Raw genomic sequence first — 20,401 nt, 5'->3', positions numbered from 1 at the left:
TTTATCAGGATATCTGTTTTTGTGTAAAGTAAGATTGAGTATAAAATCTCTATTTTTAAAGTACTTTGCTATCTTTTTTTCCTCCTTTTTTTTTTTTTTTAAGGGGGGATGGTGGAGGTAGAGGTGGAGGGGCAGAGGGATAGAGAGACTCTTAAGCAGGCTCCACACCTATCATATAGCTTGACACAGGGCTTAATCTCACAATCCTGAGATCGTGACCTGAGCCAAAATCAAGAACCAGATACTTAACTGAATTGGCCACCCAGGTGCCCCTCACTATATTTTCATGCCGGGGATCCTTGGGTGGCTCAGTGGTTTGGCGCCTGCCTTTGGCCCAGGGTGCAATCCTGGAGTCCCAGGATCGAGTCCCACGTCAGGCTCCCGGCATAGAGTCTGCTTCTCCCTCCTCCTGTGTCTCTGCCTCTCTCTCTCTCTCTCTCTGTCTATCATAAATAAATAAATAAATCTTAAAAAAAAAAAACAAAACACCTTCTTTAAAAAAATAAAATAAAAAAATAAAATAAAATAAAATCTCATGCCATCTGCAAAATCCATATTACATTCTTGCTTGGCGAACACTGGGTCTCTGCTAAAATTCTAGTACAAGATAATAGTTTATATATGGTGGACCATCATACAACTTCATTTTTATATTATTAATAACTTAATATTAACCTGCCAAGTGCAAATAGTTTGCAGTTAATTAAGGTTCTAGAGAAGTATTCAAAAACTGATCTTCTTATGTTTCTATTTTTAGGTTCTCCTTTCATTAATGCCATTATTCATAAAGGGTTTGATGAGCGACATGCATATATAGGAGGAATGTTTGGTGCCGGGATTTATTTTGCTGAAAATTCCTCCAAAAGCAACCAATATGTTTATGGGATTGGAGGAGGAACAGGCTGCCCCACACATAAAGATCGGTCATGTTACATATGTCACAGGTGAGCATCTTGCCTTTTGTGATTTCTCTCCTCAGATCATGAATCAAATTAGTTTCTCAGGCTCTGTAGAAGTCACAGGTTATCCTCAGTGTTACTCATAATGAGTCACACAGGTTTGGGATTGGATAGGAATAGTTGATCAGCCTCTGCCCTAAAGGAGAAGTGACAACAGAGCTAATGGCAGTGCTGGTAAAAACCAAATACATGTCAGCCATTCATAGATTATGATGAAACTCCCTCCATCTTGACTTTCTCCCTCAGCTTCTCTTGCCTTGCTTCAGATTCAGAAAAAAAAAAAGGTTGACAATTATTTCTGTTGAAGAATCTCTAGCTTGAGACACATTTGAACTAAGACACACAATTTCTATAAACAAATTGAATCTTTAATTTGCTTCTGATGTTGCTAGCTGTGCTTTAAGGCAGGATATATAATTAGCCTTGAAAAGTCCAACTTCAGAATATTAACTTTGGACTTAATAGTAAGCAAATGAGTATTAGGTTTTTAAATAGAATTTTAAAACTCCAAGAGAATAATGGTATACTTTCTCTGAAGTCAGTGAAAAAAAATACCATTCTCTTCCCAGCCATTGGAAAAAATACAAAAGAATTGTACATCAAAGATTGCAGTCAATTGTATTTTTCTTTAAATTAGCCAGATGGAAAGTCAGGCTACTTAGAGATCTTGTAATTCAGAAGAAACCTCAGTAAGACCCAGATAACCTTGAAATTCATTATAGTTGTTGACCATAAAACTTCCTGCTCTACATTACTTTATGAAAAACTTAGGGCCATCAGCAATTCTATATTGGGTGCGGTATGTCCAGAAGGAATGTTCTTTCTATTAAGGCTGCTGTGGTTAATAACACACAAAAGTTTTGCAGGTTACATATCCTGCAAAAACTCTTTGTTGCTGCAAACCTATCCTAAATAAGCAATACAAGTGAACGTAGGTGAAGATTAACAATTGCCCACTACATTTAGACATAAAAGTTTAGGTCTTAGCCAGGATTTCCTAGGAAACAGAGCCTGAAGCAAAAGCTTATGTACTAGTGCCTTCTTGGCAAGTGCAGTGTCACGGAAGCAGGAATGGGGGCACAAAAAGAAGTGAGGTGGAGAAAGAAGCAGAGCAAAGACTGAGGTGCATCAGTGAGTTGGCCTATTTCACAAGTGCAGTAGGTTGCTCAATCCATGAGACAACTTCAGAGAGGCTGTGTGAATGACTGCATCTCAGAGTAGTACATCATGGGAAACCAGAGCAGAATTTACCTGCTGGCTCCTGTCTGGCACTGGTCACCATTTTCCCCACAGGGCATTGGTATCTTGCCACTTGGGGCTGCTGCATCTGCAGAATGCAGCACAATACACAAGGCTAGCCAGTGAGCAAGGAGAAGCCAGTACTCTCCACCTGCCTGCCTGCAGCGCACAGCTTCATGGGCCAGCCCTGCATCTTCTCTCCCTGTCTCCAAGCAACATGGAAGTTTGGGGGCAGAAAGCAGAAGGCAGGAGGCAACGGCCTGTCAGATTAAACTGTGTGTGACATATGGACTCGGAGTAGCCATTGCAGTGGGCCCAGTGGGCTGAGCGGGCAGGTCCAGTGACACTGTGGTGCTGTCATAATATGGAGATGGAGCTCAGGCACCTCCCTCTAATGTAGATTAATTGGGGTGCCTGGGTAGCTCGATCAGTTAAGCATCCGACTCTTGATTTCCGCTTACGTCATGATCTCAGGGTCATGAGATCGAGCCCCATGTTGGGCTCTGGGCTGAGCATGGAGCCTGCTTGAGCTTCTCTACTCCTCCCCATCCCCCACCACTTACTCACATGTGTGCGCCCCCTCTCTGCCTCTCTCTCTTCTGGGACCTATAGAGGAATGCAGCTGATACCAACCCAGCACCCAGGGCCATCACTAACATCATGCTAAAAAAGCCAGCCCAGGCAGGACCCAATTATACTGGGACTGGTACAATTTTAACTCAAAATAATACCTCTGATAATGCAAAGATCATACTGTATTACTAAAAACAAACTATTTGACTGAATAATAACTATTTTACACATTTAACAGTATGATCGATGTCACTGAGTAGTTAAAATGTTTGTAGTTTATATTAAAGGTTTGCAAACTTTTATTTTAAAGGGCCTCATAATAAATATTTCAGGCTTTGCAGGCCATATGATCTCTGTCACAGTGACTGGCTCTGCCTTTGTAGTGCAGAAGTAGCCACAGAGGGCATGTAAATGAATGTGTGGCTATGTTTCAATAAAATATTATTTATAAAAAATAAAAAATAAAATAAAATATTATTTACAAAAACAAGAGTAAACCCTATCTTGATTTCATATGCTCCTGCCATCTGTGTATTTGCTTCAGTCTCCTCCCATTCATCCTCACAAGAACTCACTTTGTGCTAGTATTTCTCTTTTCCCTCTAGTCAAAACTTGCCAGGTATTTTCTGTCATTGATTTGGTAACCACACCAAAACTACTTTAGATTAACTATTGAGCCTACTGTTTATGGTAAATCAGGATATCAAATCCCATCCCTAGTCAAATTTAAAAGGGACATTTTAAATAGCTTGCCTTCTATTAAATATTTTTTGGAAATCAACAAACCTAACCATTCTATCACTCTAAGATTTAATGCTTCCTTCAAAAGCATTGCTTCTGTTTTTTCTTTAGGCAAATGCTTTTCTGTAGAGTGACCCTTGGAAAATCCTTTCTGCAATTCAGCACCATGAAAATGGCTCATGCCCCTCCAGGACATCACTCAGTGATTGGGAGACCAAGTGTGAATGGGCTGGCATATGCTGAATATGTCATCTACAGAGGCGAGCAGGTATGGTACTCATCAAATAAGCATAACCGAGCTACCGAACATGTCAGTGCAGAGAGCAAAGAGCAGCTTCCATTTAATGAATTTTCTTTATGGATGTACTTTGTAACAGGCTGGTCACAGGAGTTGAATCTCTGTATTTCTGATCATGGGACTTAACGTGGAACAATAGCTTTTTGAGTTGTAAAGCTGCAGGACATTAAATTTCTGCCAACTGCTTGAGGTTCTAAAGTAAAATTATCAACAAGTGAGAAAACTCTCCATCATTTTTCAACCCAGTTCTTAACTCTGACAGTAGTCTGCTAAATGCTTATTGATTTATCTAAAAACTAAGATCAGTTTGTCTGAACTTAATTTAGTTTCAAATGGATACCTTAACTACTCTGACCGAGAAGAGGGGGGAAGGAGAAAGCAGGAATTAACTAAGTACAAGTAATGTATGAAAACGATATTTTATTATATGCCATCAGTCTTGACCCAGGTAAAGTGTGGAGAAGCAGTAGGAATTACACACAAATCTTGAACTTCATTTAGTAGATGTGTTGATTGTGGTGGTCTGGGCAAAGCAATGAAACTCCTTTAGGTGTATTGTAGGTTTGAGCAAATGAGTAAATGTGTTGATGTTTGATTTGGAAGCTGGGATTCTCATGGTGGAAGAAGGGACGTACAGATATACAATGGAAGGATGGTAAGAATGTCTGTAGAGATGGACTGAAATTGGGGTTATCAATAGGAGCTCATCATTTCTAACATAAGTATGTATGTTTAAGCACTTGTAAATACAGGTAGGTATAGGTATGTACATAAGAGTATATGTAGACATGTGTATGCATATGAGCATATATATGTATATGTTTCTTAGCACTGTCTGCTGAAAGCAGGGAAATCCCAATAACAGTGAGCACACCTAGACCAAATCTTGGTCTCTAATACCATTCCCCACTGAAAGGAACCCAGGGTCTTTGGAGAAACAGCTAATTCCAGGGCTGAAGCAGAATGGGCACCAGGTGAGCTGGGAACATCCGAAAAATAATGAAGTATTCAAAAAAAGTGGTAGAGGCATGTCACAAGAACACACAGCCAGCAGGACCAGGGTTCCCACTGGCCAATTCTGGAACAGTTTGAATACGAAAATAAATATAGTAATAAATTTTAAACCCCACTGAAAAAAATAGGAATTCATGATTCTATACTGATAACAAATAGATAAATAAGTAAATAAATAAATGAAAGGGCAAGAAAGGCTTTTGTTTACAGTAGAAAGCCAAGGGCACATGAGAAGATGTGTGGAAGGAGTACTGGATTTGGAAAAATCATCATCTTGGGAGCATTGTGACAATCATAAATGGAAGCTAAATCTAGGAGATAATTTTGATTTTTTTAAAAAAGGATATTTGCATGGTCTTATTAATGACAAAGGGGAAGAAAACAGTATCTATATATTGGAGAAAGGGGGCCTTGCCTTGACCAGATGATCAGAATTAACATGACCAATAAAGGACAGATAGACATGGAGTGTGCCTCAGATATGATATTCTGAGAAGGGCACATCATCATCTATGCAATATTCCAGCCAAAAGTGCATAACCTTGGTCTAATCAAAGTGAGAAGTGTTCTGTTTTTAAAAATGTGGGAAGACTGGCTTCTTCAAAAAAGTCAATATAATAAAAAAGAGAGAAAGGCTTTCAAAACTTTCCAGATTAGGGCAGCCCAGGTGGTTCAGTGATTTAAGTGCCACTTTCAGCCCAGGGTGTGATCCTGGAGACCTGGGATCGAGTCCCACATCTGCCGCCCTGCATGGAGCCTGCTTCTCCTCTGCCTGTGTCTCTGCCTCTCTGTCTCTCATGAATAAATAAATAAAATCTTTAAAAAAAAACAAAACTTTCCAGATTAAATGAAACTCAAAAGACAGGACAACTAACTTAAGGTCCTGCTCCCCAGTTGGATCTGGTATCAGAAGAGAAACAACATTATTAAATCAACTGAGAACATTGGAATATGAATGATAGGTACTATATTAGAGTATTATAGCAGCATAAAATTATAATATTGATTCTGTGCTTATGTAAAAGAATATCCCTATTCTTAGGAAATAAATACTGGCATTTTGGGGGATAAAGAACCATGATGATGTATATAACGGTTACTCTCAAATGGTTCAAGAAAAATATGTGCCTGTGTCTGTCTCCCTAGTATAATATATGGAGGTAGGATGAAAGTGTACATGACAAAACAAAACAAAAGCTTAACAGTAGACAGATATAGGTAAAGAGTATACAGGTGTTGTGGGTACCATTATAATTTTTGCAGCCTAACACGTAATTTTGCCATTGTTTCCAAATAAAGAGTTTAAAAACTGCCAAAGAACAAATTTGCTGAAAGTTTTGTTTTAATCAGAAACTTCAGATTTCTAGAACAAATGCTCTGTCTTTGATTCAGGAATTTCACTTTTAGAGATATGTATTCAGTATAATCAGTAATGGCCACCAAAAAATCTTTTAAAAACCTGTAAGGATGTTCATCACTGTCTTAATTACTATAATGGAAAATTTAAATAACCTAAATATTCAACAGAGAATGATTAAATAGGTATTAGTATATATATGCCTATGTGTTTTTAAAAATACATTTACATGGTACATGTTAAACACAGAATCAACCCCAACTTAAAAGCAGTTATCCCTGGGTATTGAGATTATAGGTTATTTCATTTTTCTTCACCAGACACTTTTCAAGATTTTGTAAGTTACCTGTGGCATGATCCCTGGATCCAGGATCAAGTCCCACATCAGGCTCCTTGCAGGGAGCCTGCTTCTCCCTCTGCCTGTGTCTCTGCCTCTCTCTCTCTCTCTCTCTCTCTCTCTCTCTCCCTGTGTGTGTGTGTGTGTGTGTGTGTGTGTGTGTGTGTGTGTCTCATGAGTAAATAAAATCTTTAAAAAAAAGTTGGAAAAAAACCAAAAATAATAATAGGTTTACATTTCTGATATTTGCTGAGCATTCAGTCATTTCCTAAGTAATTTGGCTTGATAACTTGTTTAGGATCTCTTGCTAAAAGAATTTTAGAGAATGATGTGGTCTAAGTCTATCTGAAAGAAAAAAGTTCCTCCAAAATGAAATGCATGTAGTATTTTTTTTTTTTTTTTTTTTTGAGAATACACAGCTGTTTTATTTCCACGCACCATGTATTCAGGGATCCTGTGACTGTCTGCCACTGTCTGTTTTACTTCAGGGGAGCACCCTTATTCTTCCCATGTCCAGATACACTTGCCCACATGAATTAGTGTCAACTATGTCTACTAATTGAGTCATTTTTCTGTGAGCAATTTCTCCTAAAGTTTTGTTGAAGTTTGTTTTGCTAACATAATTCCATTCCTCAGAGTTAAGCCTTAAATCATCCTTCTCCCATAATATTCACACTTTCAAGAACACACAAATGTTTTATTTGGAGGGTTGATTGGAGGAATATTATTTATTATTGGTGAGATTGTTTCTTTCTCTAGAATTGGAAAGATGTTCAAAATTATGCTTGGAAGAAAAGTGGGTCTTTTTTTTTTTTTTTTTTAGATGTATTCATTTTGGAGAGAGAGAAAGAGCATGCAATTGGGAGGGAGGGGCAGAGGGAGGGAGAGAATCTCAAGCAGACTCCCTGCAATGGGCTTGATCCCACAACCCTGAGATTATGATCTGTGCCAAAATCAAGATTAAGACACTCAACCAACTGAGCCACCCAGGTGCCCCAAAAGAAAAGTGATTCCCCTTTTGCACTGTTGGTGGGAACGCAAGCTGGTACAGCCACTCTGGAAGACAGTGTGGAGATTCCTCAAGAAGTTAAAAATAGAGCTACCCTATGACCCAGCAATTGCACTACTGGGTATTTACCCCAAAGATACAGATGTAGTAAAACACCGGGACACCTGCACCCCAATGTTCATAGCAGCAATGTCAACGATAGCCAAACTGTGGAAGGAGCCACGATGTCCTTTGACAGATGAATGGATACAGATGTGGTGTGTATGTATGTGTATGTATATGTATGTGTGTGTGTGTGTGTGTGTGTGTGTGTGTATACACAGTGGAATATTACTCAGCCATCAGAAAGGACAAATACCTATGTTAATTTACATTAATATGGATGGAATATTTACGTTAATGTGGATGGAACTGGAGGGTATTATGCTGAGTAAAATAAGTCAATTTTGTCTTTCAACAATTCTATGGTTTCACCCATATGTGGAATATAGGAAGTAGTGAAAAGAACCGAAAGGGAAGTTGCAGGGGTGGGGGGACTGAGTAGGGAAATATTAGAGAGAATGACAAACCATGAGAGACTCTTCACTCAGAAACAAAGGGTTGCAGAAGGGGAGGTGGGTAGGGGGATGGGTTAACTGGGTGATGGGCATTAAGGAGGGCACATGATGTCATGAGCATTGGGTGTTATACTACATGTTGGCAAATTGAATTTAAATTTAAAAATTAAATAAAAAATGGGTTTTTATTTCAAAAAGACAAGTGGTTTTTATTTAGTATTGGCTGGACATAAAATGTCAGGAATAATTTTATAGGTTGTACTTTAGACATAAATTAAATTAGACATAAAGGAAAGGTATTCTCTGGTCATTAGTTGTACAGAGATTTAGCCTTAATTTTACTGAAATGATAGGAACAATGCAGTTATTTCAACTGGGGAATAGAAGATTATACAGTAATTTATAGGATGATATTTTAATATACAAAATTAAGAGACCATGATTCTTCTTCATCACTATGAAGAATAAACTGAAAGCATTTGAGTTTAGATGGTAGCAGTAGGGATTTGGGTTAAGAAGAGGTTCCTGGAAGTCAGTTGCCTAGAATTGGTTGTTGAATCTTTTCTTATAGGAACATTAAAAAAGAAAAAAAAATTCTATGCTTTTCTATCCAGCGGGGATATAAAGTGACTTGACAGGAAATAATGTTTGTTGGTTGATCCTGAGCCCTTCTAATCCTGCAGTTAAATAACTCCCTTGCCTTAATCCCTTTGGACTTTGATGTCATTAATCAGTATCTCAAACTGTATATACCAATAGTACAGTAGCCTAATCACTAGAAACCTAGTACACTCAGATAAGTACCTATAAGTGATTTATGCCACTGGAATCTTAGAATCTGCCTCACTAAAATTTACACATGAGAGGGATCTCCTTAAACAGTTCACTACCAAAATGTAAATGCTGGCATTACTGACTCCCTTGCTTAAGCAAATTTTCTACAAGAAAAAAAAAATGTGTCATACAAAGTATGATAGACATTAAATTTCAATGGGACAGAAAGAAGTAGGAGTGTGCTTCACACTTTTTTTTTTCTCTTGGCACATGTCAACTTGGGTTATTTTTTTTAATTCCTCTTTTTCTGAGTCTGGTTCATCCTCCCAAGCAAGATTGGAAGCTCCTTGACAGTAGGGCCCTTATCTCACAGCAGAGTGCTTTATACACAAAGACGCTCAATATATGTATATTGGTGATGAATAAATACTGTTCTTGACCTCTAAACCATCCAGGTGACTAGTCAGTTTTTCTATTTTCCCAGCAGCATTTGAACTTTCTCAAGACAAAAGTTTTTACACCCAGCTCTAGATTTAGATTGGCTGACTTTGCTCATTTTAGTAACTTAACAACCAAAATGTCATTTAAAACCATTTCAAGGGACGCCTGGGTGGCTCAGCAGTGGAGCGCCTACCTTCAGCCCATGCATATTCCTAGAGTCTGGGGGGTGGAGTCCCATGTTGGGCTCCCTGCATGGAGCCTGCTTCTCTCTCTGCCTATGTCTCTGCCTCTCCCTGTGTCTCTCATGAATGAATGCAAACTTTTCAGTTATTGAAGCTTCAGATTGGAAAGTCAAGAGAGATGAAGTATGTTAGTCATGTTACTCCAACTCTATGTACTAAGAAGATAGAAACCATTATTCTTTTTAGATCAAACCAGAGCAGCCTAGAATTTTGAGAAAGAATATTATGAGTAATAGTGTTTCCTGGCATGTGTACAGTTAAATCTTTTTAAAACAAATTTACATCTTTTGTTCTTTTTATTTTCGTTGAGTTCCCCCTCAAAACGGACTTATCTTTAATGGACCATAATAATAATGTTAATAGTAATAACTTACACATACTAGCTTCTTACTATGTGCCAAACCTATTCTAAGAACTTTGAATTTAATCCTCACAAAAATCTATTACTGTTCCCATTTATAGGTGAGGACCTGGGACCTATATAACAGTTTCTGCCTCCTAAAATTAGACGTAAAATTATAAAGAAATAATTCAGTCTATCACATGTTTATTTCTTCATTTTAAATACTGGGCAGCCCGGTGGCTCAGTGGTTTAGCACCACCTTCAGCCCAGCCTAATCCTGAAGACCTGGGATTGAGTCCCACGTTGGGCTCTCTGCATGGAGCCTATTTCCCCCTCTGCCTGTGTCTCTCCCTCTCTTTCTCTCTCTCTCTGCGTCTCTCATGAATAAATAAGTAAAATCTTAAAAAAAGAAAAAACTAAACATCCCAGGGGTTTTTTTTTTTTTTCATTTTTATTGACAGTATCCTCTATGCTATACTTCTTATCCCCATGACTTACTTGTTTTAAAACTAGAATTCTCTCTTAATCCCTATACCTATTTTGCCCATCCCACCTCCTTCCCATCTGGCAAACACCAGTGTGTTCTCTGTATTTATGAGGTTGGGAGGGTTTTTTTGTTTGTTTGTTTTTTGGTGGGTTTGTTTGTTTGGTTATTTTTGTTTAAGTTTCTTTTTTTAAGTTTTTATTTAAATTTCAGTTAACATACTACAGTGTAATATTAGTTTCAGGTCTACAATATAGTATTTCAGCACTTCGTACATTACCCTGTGTTCATCACAAGTACCATCCTTAATCCTCATTAACCATATAAATCCCATCCCCCCACCCACCTCCCCTTTGATAACCATCAATTTGTTCTCTATAGTTAAGAGTCTGTTTCTTGGTTTGTCTCTTTCTCTCTCTCTCTCTCTCTTTTCCCCTCTGTTTTGTTTCATAAATCCTACATATGAGTGAAATCATAGGTATTTGTTTCTCTCTGACTTATTTTACTTTAGCATTATACTCTGTAGCTCCATCCATGTCATTGCAAATGTAAAGATTCCATTCTTTTTATGACTGAGTGATAAACTGTGTGTGTGTGTGTATGTATACACAACCTCTTCTTTACCCATTCATCAATTGTTGGACACTTGAGCTGTTTCCATTTCTTAACTACTGTAAATAATGCTGCTGCAAACGTAAGAGTGTATGTATCCCTTTGAATTAGTGTTTTGTATCTTCTAGGTAACCAGCTATTGTTGGATCATAGGGTAGTTCTGGGGTAACCAGCAACTGCTGAATCATAGTGTAGTTCTATTTTTAATTTTTGAGGAACCTCCGTACCGTTTTCCACAGTGGCTACACCAGTTTGTGTTCCTACCAACAGTGTATGAGGGTTCCTTTTTCTACACATCCTCACCGACACCTTTTGTTTTTTGTGTTTTATATTCTAGACATTCTGATAGGTATGAGGTGATTATAGTTTTTATTTGCATTTCTCTGATTATGAGTGATAATGATCATCTTTTCAGGTGTCTGCTGGCCATCTGTATATCTTCCTTGGAGCAGTGTCTGTTCATGTCTTCTCATTTTTTAATTGGGATTATTTGTTTTTTGGATGTTCAGCTATGTAAATTCTTTATGTATTTTGGAGACTAACCCTTTATCAGATATGTCATTTGCAAATATCTTCTCCCATTCCATAAGTAGCCCTTAGTTTTGTTGATTGTTTCCTTCACTGTGCAGTGACTTTTTATTTTGATGGAGTCCCAGTGTTTTATTTTTGCTTTTGTTTCCCTTGCCTCAGGAGACATAGCTAGAAAAAAGTTCCTACAGTCAATGTCAGAGACATTACTTCCTGTGCGGTCTCATAAGATTTTCATGGCTTCGGGTCTCACATTTAGGTCGTTAATTCATTTTGAATTCTGTTTTATGGGTATGGTGTAAGAGTGGCTCAGTTTCATTCTTTTGCATGTTGCTCTCCAGTTTTCCCAATACCATTTGTTGAAGAGACAGTCTTTTTCCCATTGGATCTTCTTTCCTGCTTTATCAAAGATTAATTGACCATATAATTATTGGTTTATTTCCGGGTTTTTCTATTCTGTTCCTTTAATCTATGTGTTTATTTTTGTGCCAGTACCATACTGTTTTGGTTACTACAGTTTTATAATACAACTTGAGGTCTTGGAATTGTGATGCCTCTGGCTTTACTTTCTTTTTCAAGACTGCTTTGGCTTTTCAGGGTCTTTTCTGGTTCCATAAAAATTTTAGGATTATTTGCTCTGGTTCTGTGAAAAACGTGTTGGTATTCTGATAGGAATTCCATTATATAGACATTTTAGCAATATTAGTTCTTCCAGTCCATGAGCATGGAATGTCTTTCCGTTTCTTTGTGTCATCTTCAATTTCTTTCACCCATGCAAGTTTTCAAAGTATGAGTTTCACCTCATTGGCTAGGCTTATTCCTAGGTATCTTAATATTTTTGGTACAATTATAAATGGGATTGTTTTTTTAATTTCTCTTTGTGCTGCTTTGTTATTGGTATATATAATGCAATAAATTTCTGTACAATATTTTTGTATCCTGCAACTTTACTGAACTCATTTATCAATTCTAGCAGTTTTGGGGCAGAGTCTTTAGGGTTTTCTGTATATAGTATAAGTCATCTGCAAATAGTGAAAGTTTTACTTCTTCCTTGCCAATTAGGATGCCTCTTCTTTGTTGTCTAATTGTTGTAGGTAGAACTTCTAGTACTATGTTGAATAAAAATAGTGAGAGTGGACAGCCTTGTCTTGTTCCTGACCTTAGTGGGAAAGGTCTCAGTTTTTCCCCATTGAGAGTGATGTGAGCTGTGGGTTTTTCATATATGGTCTATGTTCCCTCTGTACCTACTTTGTTGAGGGTTTTTATCATAAGTGGATGTTGTACTTTGTCAAATGCTTTTTCTACATCTATTGAAATGATCATATAATTATTACCTTTCTGTCATTGATATGATGTATCACATTGGTTGATTTGCAAGTAATGAACTACTCTTGCAACCCAGAAATAAATTCTACTTTATTGTGGTAAATGACTTTTTTAAAGTATTATTGGATTCGGCTTACTAGTATTTTGTTGCATTTGTTTTGTTTTTTAGATTCCATATATAAGTGAAATCATATGGTATTTGTGTTTCTCTGTCTGACTTACTTCCCTTAGCAAATATCCTCCGAGGCAAGGCCATCCATATTGTCACAAATGGCAAGATCACATTTTTTAATGGCTGAGTAATATTCCAGTGTGTGTGTGTGTGTGTGTGTGTGTGTATACACACTGCACCTTCTTTATCCATTTTCTGTCCATGGACACTTAGGTTCCTTGTATCTTGGCTACTGTAAAGAATGCTGCAGTGAATATAGACATTCATATATCATTCATATATCTTTTTGAAAGTCTAGTTTCTGTATCCTTTGTATTATCTTACTCTGTATCTATATGCAAGTAAAATGTAAATCAGCATTCAGCAAATTATTTTTGGGCCCAAAATACTTACTCACCAAAGAATATTAGTTTCCAGCCACAGTCCACTCTGAATACTGCATCTAGTTATATTTCAGATTGAAGAATTTCTATGTAGTATACATGGTTTTAAGGGGTTTTTTGGCCTCCCCCAACCTAGTCATCTTGATAGTGATTTCCTCAAAGAAGTATTTTTTCTGTTCCAGATATGGAGACTTTCATTTTTACATACTGCAAGAAAAAGAGACCAAAAAGAAAGAAAATAAATGGGGTGGAGGGTCTAAAGGTGAACCATTATGTTACCTATAAAAGTTGCCTTTTATTAGTCACCTTTTAAAAATGATCTCCAAACTGTTGCCTCTAAGTCAGTGGTGACTCAACAAGCCTCACCTTTCCTCCTTCTAGCTCAGTGGGTTAGAGTTGGGATTAATTAATTTGAAATTGGCTCAGCCAAATTACTCCTTCAGTTAACAAACTTTTATTAAACATATGCTATGTGACAGCACCATGTCAGGTGAGGTAAAGAAGAGAGAGATTTTCTCCTGTGTTTAGTTTTCCGGTTAATGGCTTATGCATGAAAGATGAATGCAGTACTTTACTCAGAGTGGAAATAAGCAGTTCTCTAGATTATAGAGTCTAAACATGTTTATGCAAAATACAGGTGTATCTTGTATGCATGTGTATGCGTGTGTGTGTGTGCGCGCGCGCGCGTGTTGTTTAGGCACCTATTAACTAGCTGGGCTTTGCAGGCTCTTGGGTGTTTGCAGAATACTGATGAGGATCACCGGCCTCTGAGATTTCCACTTAAGACTGTACCTGCCAAAGGAGTGATTTATTTTTCTTCTGGTCCTTTGCAGGCATACCCAGAGTATCTCATCACATACCAGATCATGAAGCCAGAAGCTCCGGCACAAACCGCCACAGCCGCCGAGCAGAAGACCTAGTGAATGCCCACTGGTAAAGGCCACATTGGATTTCAACCTGGGACTGGATTACAGTGGATTGTTTCCAACAAAATCAATATTCCGTCAATCCCTGACAGCCTAGAAAGAAGCTGTCTATCCTTTATAAAGCATTGCTATAGTGATGAATATAGTATGAGTAACTGACACATACTCACCTGCTACTGTTCTCTTTGAGGAAATGTTTACAGGGGCGGCCTTTTACCATATCTCAGGCTCACTGCATTGCAAGTGTCCATTTCTAAAATGAGATTGCTTTGATCTAGGCTTGGAAATGGAGGAAAAAAAAAAACGTAACTGATACTTTCCCAGATTTCACTCTTCACACACTACATTTGCTTTGTTATATATCACACATGTATGTACGAGATGTACACATATGATAGGCTCATTTTTAATTTTTTTAAACATGCGTCATCGTCTTTTTTTTCTTTTTTCTTTTTTTTGTTTTGTTGGTTTGTTGGTTTACTTTGAAAATGAGCCAGAGCCTTCTTGAGGATATTTTGCACAAAGTCACACTGACTAAAATCATTAGCGATTCAACCCAAGCTTCTGGCTGAGCAAGACTTAGTTTCCCCTTTTTTTCACTTGGATTTCTTTTGTATCCGTACTTATCATTGTAAATCGGGATGGGAAGGAAGAACATCACGTTTTAGTTTCCTTTTATGAATCTGCCAGTCTTACCAGGGAGAGGCACAGAGGTCAGCCTGACAGAGGAGCTCCCAGGTTCAGAGAAGTCAAAGCCGCTGAGGGCCCCTGGCTCTTCCTGATGGATCACAGCCTGCGCCGGAGGCATGCAGGACATTGCCAGAGACCCAGAGACGCACAGCCAGGGAAAGGTCGGAGTGATGTGTGGCCAAAACCGAGGGAGGGCTGTGGGGGAAGAGCTGTGCACCCCTACTACCGCTGCGGGAAAGGATGGCAGGGCCTGCTCACAGAGTACTTCTCTTCACTGCATCCCTACCAACGGGTAGTCGCCCCCAACATTAGCTGCCTTATTGCCAAATTCAGTGGAATTATTGTTCTTCATTAGAGTCACCAAAATCTTTATTATTTCTCCAGATTAGAAAGCTAGGATTCAGACACTCTTTAGTAAGTAGGTATGCAAGAACTTTTGTGTTTCCTCCAGATTTGGGGCTTATTTTGAGTGAGGTGCTTCAAATAGTTTCTGTAGGTCCCGGCACTACATTTGCAAACCATCTCTTCAAACTTCTTAACAGACAAGGAGAACAGAAACTGAAACCAAAGCTTTTTCGGTTATTTTTGTAAAGGAAGGTGGAGAAATACTATATGTTTCTTCAGGAAATTGCTACTTTGTTTGTGTGATTTAATCAACATTTGCCCAGTGCACATTGACACTTGTAAAGGATTATCCATTACAGATCTTACACTTGCCCTTTGCACCTTAACTGAACAGCGAATCGACTGCATTAATTTATTTGACATGCTGTGTATCTACTCAGCTTTGAAACAAAAATAACATACATGTATGTGGCTAAAAAAAAAAAAAAGGAAAACCAGTGTGACATAAACTTGCCATTTCAACTTAAAATTCTGAAAACTAATTTGTGTTTTAATGCAGGCTCATTAAGCCGTGACCTCATTTAATCTCCTAAAGGAAAATAAAATGGTGACATGCAAAAATTCTAGAATAGGCTCTTAAAATATACATTTAGCTTTCTTTCTGGCTTGAATCCAACACTAGAACTAGGCATCGGGAACTAGTGTGAGTTTTGTAGCAGAATCTTGCATGGGTCCTCAACGTGAAATCAAGAATTAGCCTCAATGGTTGCTTCTATTGAAGTTTTAGTGACCCAAGCTGGGTGTTGTGTCTTGACTACTTGTCTAATAGCACTAGAATCCCATACGAAGCTTCCAAGTTTCATCTTTATTAAGAGGGCTTTTTTCCTCCTCTCCTTTTTTTTTTTTGCTGTGCATAACAATGGGTTGAAGAAATGGCATCTGTATAGTTTCCAGTAGCTGTGAAAGTGTATATTACTTGCCTCCCCACTTAGATAGAGTTTAAAATGGTAAACAGAGCTGTGATTTTTAGTTCAGTAAGAAGGTGAATATGGTATAGATATCAAAGCTTCATAGCTTTATTAAAAAGATAAGCCACTATTCGACTGTGGTCGTATGTCGTTTCCATCACACTAACTAGATTAATGGATGTTTTAAACTTCAGCCTTACACTTGAGAAGTCAAACTGTGGTTCAGTATTTAAACTGCCAATGTTATGTATCTGATGTTCTGTGTGCCGAGTAAAGGTACTGTGTAAGGAAGACATTTGCAGTGCTTCTTGTCTTGTAATGATTCAAGTGTATAGTAGTTATTGAAAGAATGTGTATATATTACTCATCTGCTAAAGAGAATGGGTTAATTGATATTTCACAGGAGCCAAATACATTTTTTCAAAACTTGAAAACCAAAGGTCATCATGAGTGCCCACAAGTTAGCAAAAGTTAATTACATTTGGAACTTCCATCTGTAGCAGCGTGAAAAACCCTTTGGAATATAAAAGCATGATGTTAACTTAGGCCAAAATCCACTTAGTGTCTTATATATGCGCTGTATAGGAACACTAGCAAGTTGAGGAATTCCGATATGGCCTCCCCTGAGATGGCCCATGTGTTTCCCAAACCAAATGGAAGAGAGAATCTGGACACCTCCACCAGCTTTACTGCAATTCTAAAATCAAACCTAGACCTGATGGTTCCAGCTTACGGGGTATTGCCAGCTGAGTTCTTGACTCGTAAGTTAAATGCTCTGGACTGGACACTTTGTCCTTGTACTTGGCCTCCTTCCCTTTTTCCCCAGGTTGCTAGTCTGGAATTATAATTAGCTCCAGTAGTTACCTAGGACCCCATTCATTTTCCTCCTTTCTTCATCTTGAGTCTTGCAAAAGGAGACTGTACTTCTGTTTCCATATCACAGCCAGACCGGCTAGTAGGCCCTATGTGCTCTGCTCCGCAGGTTCTGCCAATGTGTTAACAAACGACAGCGTGGGAACCAGAGTTTTACTTCTATGCAAAATAATAGCAGTACAACCAGGATTCTTACTTACCTTTTCCTTCTTGGACTTTTTAGCTTTCCAGTAACATAAGTAGAATAAATAATATTCGGATGTTTTCATGACAGCATCCTTGTGCTCCTTGACCCTGATGTCAGCAGCTAGACTAATTTTCCTTTGCTCTCAAAATAGCAAAGTGCATTGATATATACAGAGAATTGCCTGAATATGGCAAATAAAGTAATATAGATTAATATTCTATTATTATAGTCTTTATACAAAAAATAACACTTTGGTGTGTGCTCGAAGAGCAGTAGAATGCAATAAGTCGCCTAGGTTTTTCTTTATTTCAGTGCATCTGCCAACTGCACAAGGGTTATTGGCCATTGCTCACTCTCCCTTTCTAAACACGTGCGCTCTTTAGATTCCCGCAGACAGCCTTGCAATCAGAAATGGTGTGTTTCCAAGCACCTTGCCTCCATGGCGGCGGGAGCCCACTTGTATGATAATGTGTGATCAGCAGCCTGCTTGCTGTGATTTTTGTTGGGCAGTTATCTTCCACAGAGCCATAGACTGTAGTCGTTCAGGGAACACTCAAACTGACATAAAGGTAGGATTTCGTGTGTCAGAAATTCACTGGAAAGATGAAACTTAAACTTGACCAATGTCAAATCAGGGACAGAAAAATGAAAAGAAGGCAGATTGTGAAGATAATATTTGAGCTTTGGTTGGACGCCTTTAGCATATGACTAGGAAATGCTTTTTTAAAAAAACCATCCTAAAAAGTAAGGCGTCTCCAGATACCTTGTGCATTCTGAAATTAATAGACAATTAAATGTTTCTTAAGAAAGCCTTAACTATGGCAGAAACTTTTTAACCTTTTATAGCCTAATAAAGAAAAAGTTGTAATTCCATTTCTTAGTGTTTGAAAGGTGTCAGTGAGCCGGGTACGTCTCCATGTATGTCACACCCGTTAAGCTGATTTGATGAGGGCATATTTCATAAGTCATGCTCCCTTTACATGCCAAGGAGCGGATCTAATCAATCTCTCCCGATTTCTCTATGTCTGAAATTCCTCAGCTGCCAGATATTCTGGTTTAAAGAAATGCTAGCAAGATTTCAAAACTTAGTCAGTGTTGTGTGTGTGGGGACACAGCAGCATCTCATGAAGATACCATGTGGGATCTCAGTGTTGCCCAAGCTGTTTTTTAATCATTTTAAATTATAAGCCATGGTTATGAGTGAAGGGCAGTTGGAAGCTCCGGATTGTATACCCTGTAAGACCAAATCCGCTCATGGTGTGACCAGTTTTACACATCTGCCAGTGGGTCCTGCCTCCTTTGAAATAATAGTCACACCACACGGATGATTGCATTTGGACTCCCTTCATTCACATTTTCTATTCTGCTTTACACTTTTCACACCCACCCTACTACTCATCTTCTCAAACAGATTTCTAATGCTCCACAATTCAGATTATTTTTGCTACTTTTTGTCTGTCTCCGCATTTCTGCAGGCTGCCCTGAAAGCCCTTTGTTGATTCAGAGTGTTTGCAAAGAAATGCAGTTAAACTCTGGTAGTGGGTGTCTCACGCACATTCCCATACCCCTCCCCAAGGTTCAGGATGAGAAGCTAGAAAACACAATAGTACAAACGGAACCAAAATCTTTGAGGCTAATAGCCTAGACCTAGAAGATGACCTTGACCCTATAACCATTGTATTCATTACACAAAATATTTAAACTCTTCATGTGCATATAATACCTGCTTCTGCTTCCATTGTTTCAAGCTCACTGGTCTTTGTGGTAGTTGTATTTGTCTTTGATAGCTACAAACTAAAAAGGTACTTTTATCAACAAGGTTTCTCAAAAACATTTACCAAACCAGCTTTGAGGAAATCTAGGATGTTTCCTGGCAACAACATTTGGAGTGGTAATCGTATTTTCCCATTGTGATGTTGGTCTGTGTAAGTAACCATCGTAGTGACTCCATTATCAGTGTTGTTTTTATTTTTAGTCTCTGTGTGACCCACCAGTGGCAGGGGGGTCCAATCCCCTCTCTTTGCTTTTATGCATTTGTCTGTTTGTAGGATTGCCAGATAAAATACAAGACACCCAGTTACATTTGAATTTTAGGTAAATAATTTTTTAGCTCAAGTAGGTTTCATGCATTATTTGGCATATATTTACGGTAAAAAAAAAAGTTATTATTTATCTAAAATTCAAATTTAACTGAGCATCCTGGCCTTTTGCTTTGTTTTGTTTTCCTAAATCTGGCAACCCTGTCAGTTTGGTCATGGGAAATCGCTCACAGCATGTAAATCCTTGTAGTCTTCACTGTCTTTCACGTGGAATGGAAGACCTTTTTTCCCTCACCCTCTGCTTTCTAAAAGAGGGCATCAAGGAACTTCACCTGCCTGCATGGTGGGTTTCTATTTAAGACATCTTTATGATTATATTTAACCTGTAATTGTGCTTTGGCTAAATGTCTAACAGTACTTGTAACTGTTTAATATTCAATAAAAACATTTTTAAAGTACACTGTGTATGGATAGCAGTTACTCTGGAGTGTCTTAATTTCCCTGTTTGTTCATTTTAACCTGACCAACCTTAACGACTGACCTGAAACTCAGAATACAAATAGCCACTGTGGCTCCTGGGCTTCCTGGTGAGATCTGTGCTGGCGGGGCCTTACCCGCACCTCCAAGCCTGCATGGGAGTTGGGCAAGTACAGCACTTGCAGGAGAAGCACTAGCTCCCTTTAGAAATAGCTCTGCAGGGAAGGGTCGTGGGCTGCTCGAGGCCCCGCAGCCTGCTGTGCACCCTTCCTTCCCTGCACTTTCCCCGCAGAGACCTACCTCCTACGATGGGAAACTTCAGCTACCCCGCACGCTGCCTGGCTCATACTGCTAAGGAAATTGTTTCTTTTTCTTCCATTCTTTTTTCTCTGTGCCTACTGATTCATGTATAGGTAGCCAATTGGAAACTAGAATTTTATCCATAACTTCTTTGGCAGAGGGAGTGTTAAGAGTCACAAGGAGACATAAGTACCTGAAAGCATGCTA

General features: G+C 38.5%; 1 protein-coding gene across 1 annotated transcript in view; it reads left to right on the top strand.

The window, feature by feature from the left end:
- Window positions 1-19,875, top strand: part of TNKS (tankyrase) — a 210,624-nt gene extending 190,749 nt beyond the window's left edge. The window contains exons 25-27 of the mRNA XM_025993534.2: window positions 758-944; window positions 3,624-3,780; window positions 14,223-19,875. Of these exons, the coding sequence (XP_025849319.1) occupies window positions 758-944; window positions 3,624-3,780; window positions 14,223-14,309 (431 nt within the window). The 3' untranslated portion in view covers window positions 14,310-19,875. The remainder of the gene's footprint in view (window positions 1-757; window positions 945-3,623; window positions 3,781-14,222) is intronic.
- Window positions 19,876-20,401: the final 526 nt, after the last annotated feature.

The sequence above is a fragment of the Vulpes vulpes genome, chromosome 7, assembly GCF_048418805.1.
Source record: "Vulpes vulpes isolate BD-2025 chromosome 7, VulVul3, whole genome shotgun sequence".
NCBI lineage: Eukaryota > Metazoa > Chordata > Mammalia > Carnivora > Canidae > Vulpes > Vulpes vulpes.
Note: the sequence above shows the minus strand (reverse complement) of the source record. Positions and strands in the feature narration are given on the sequence as shown.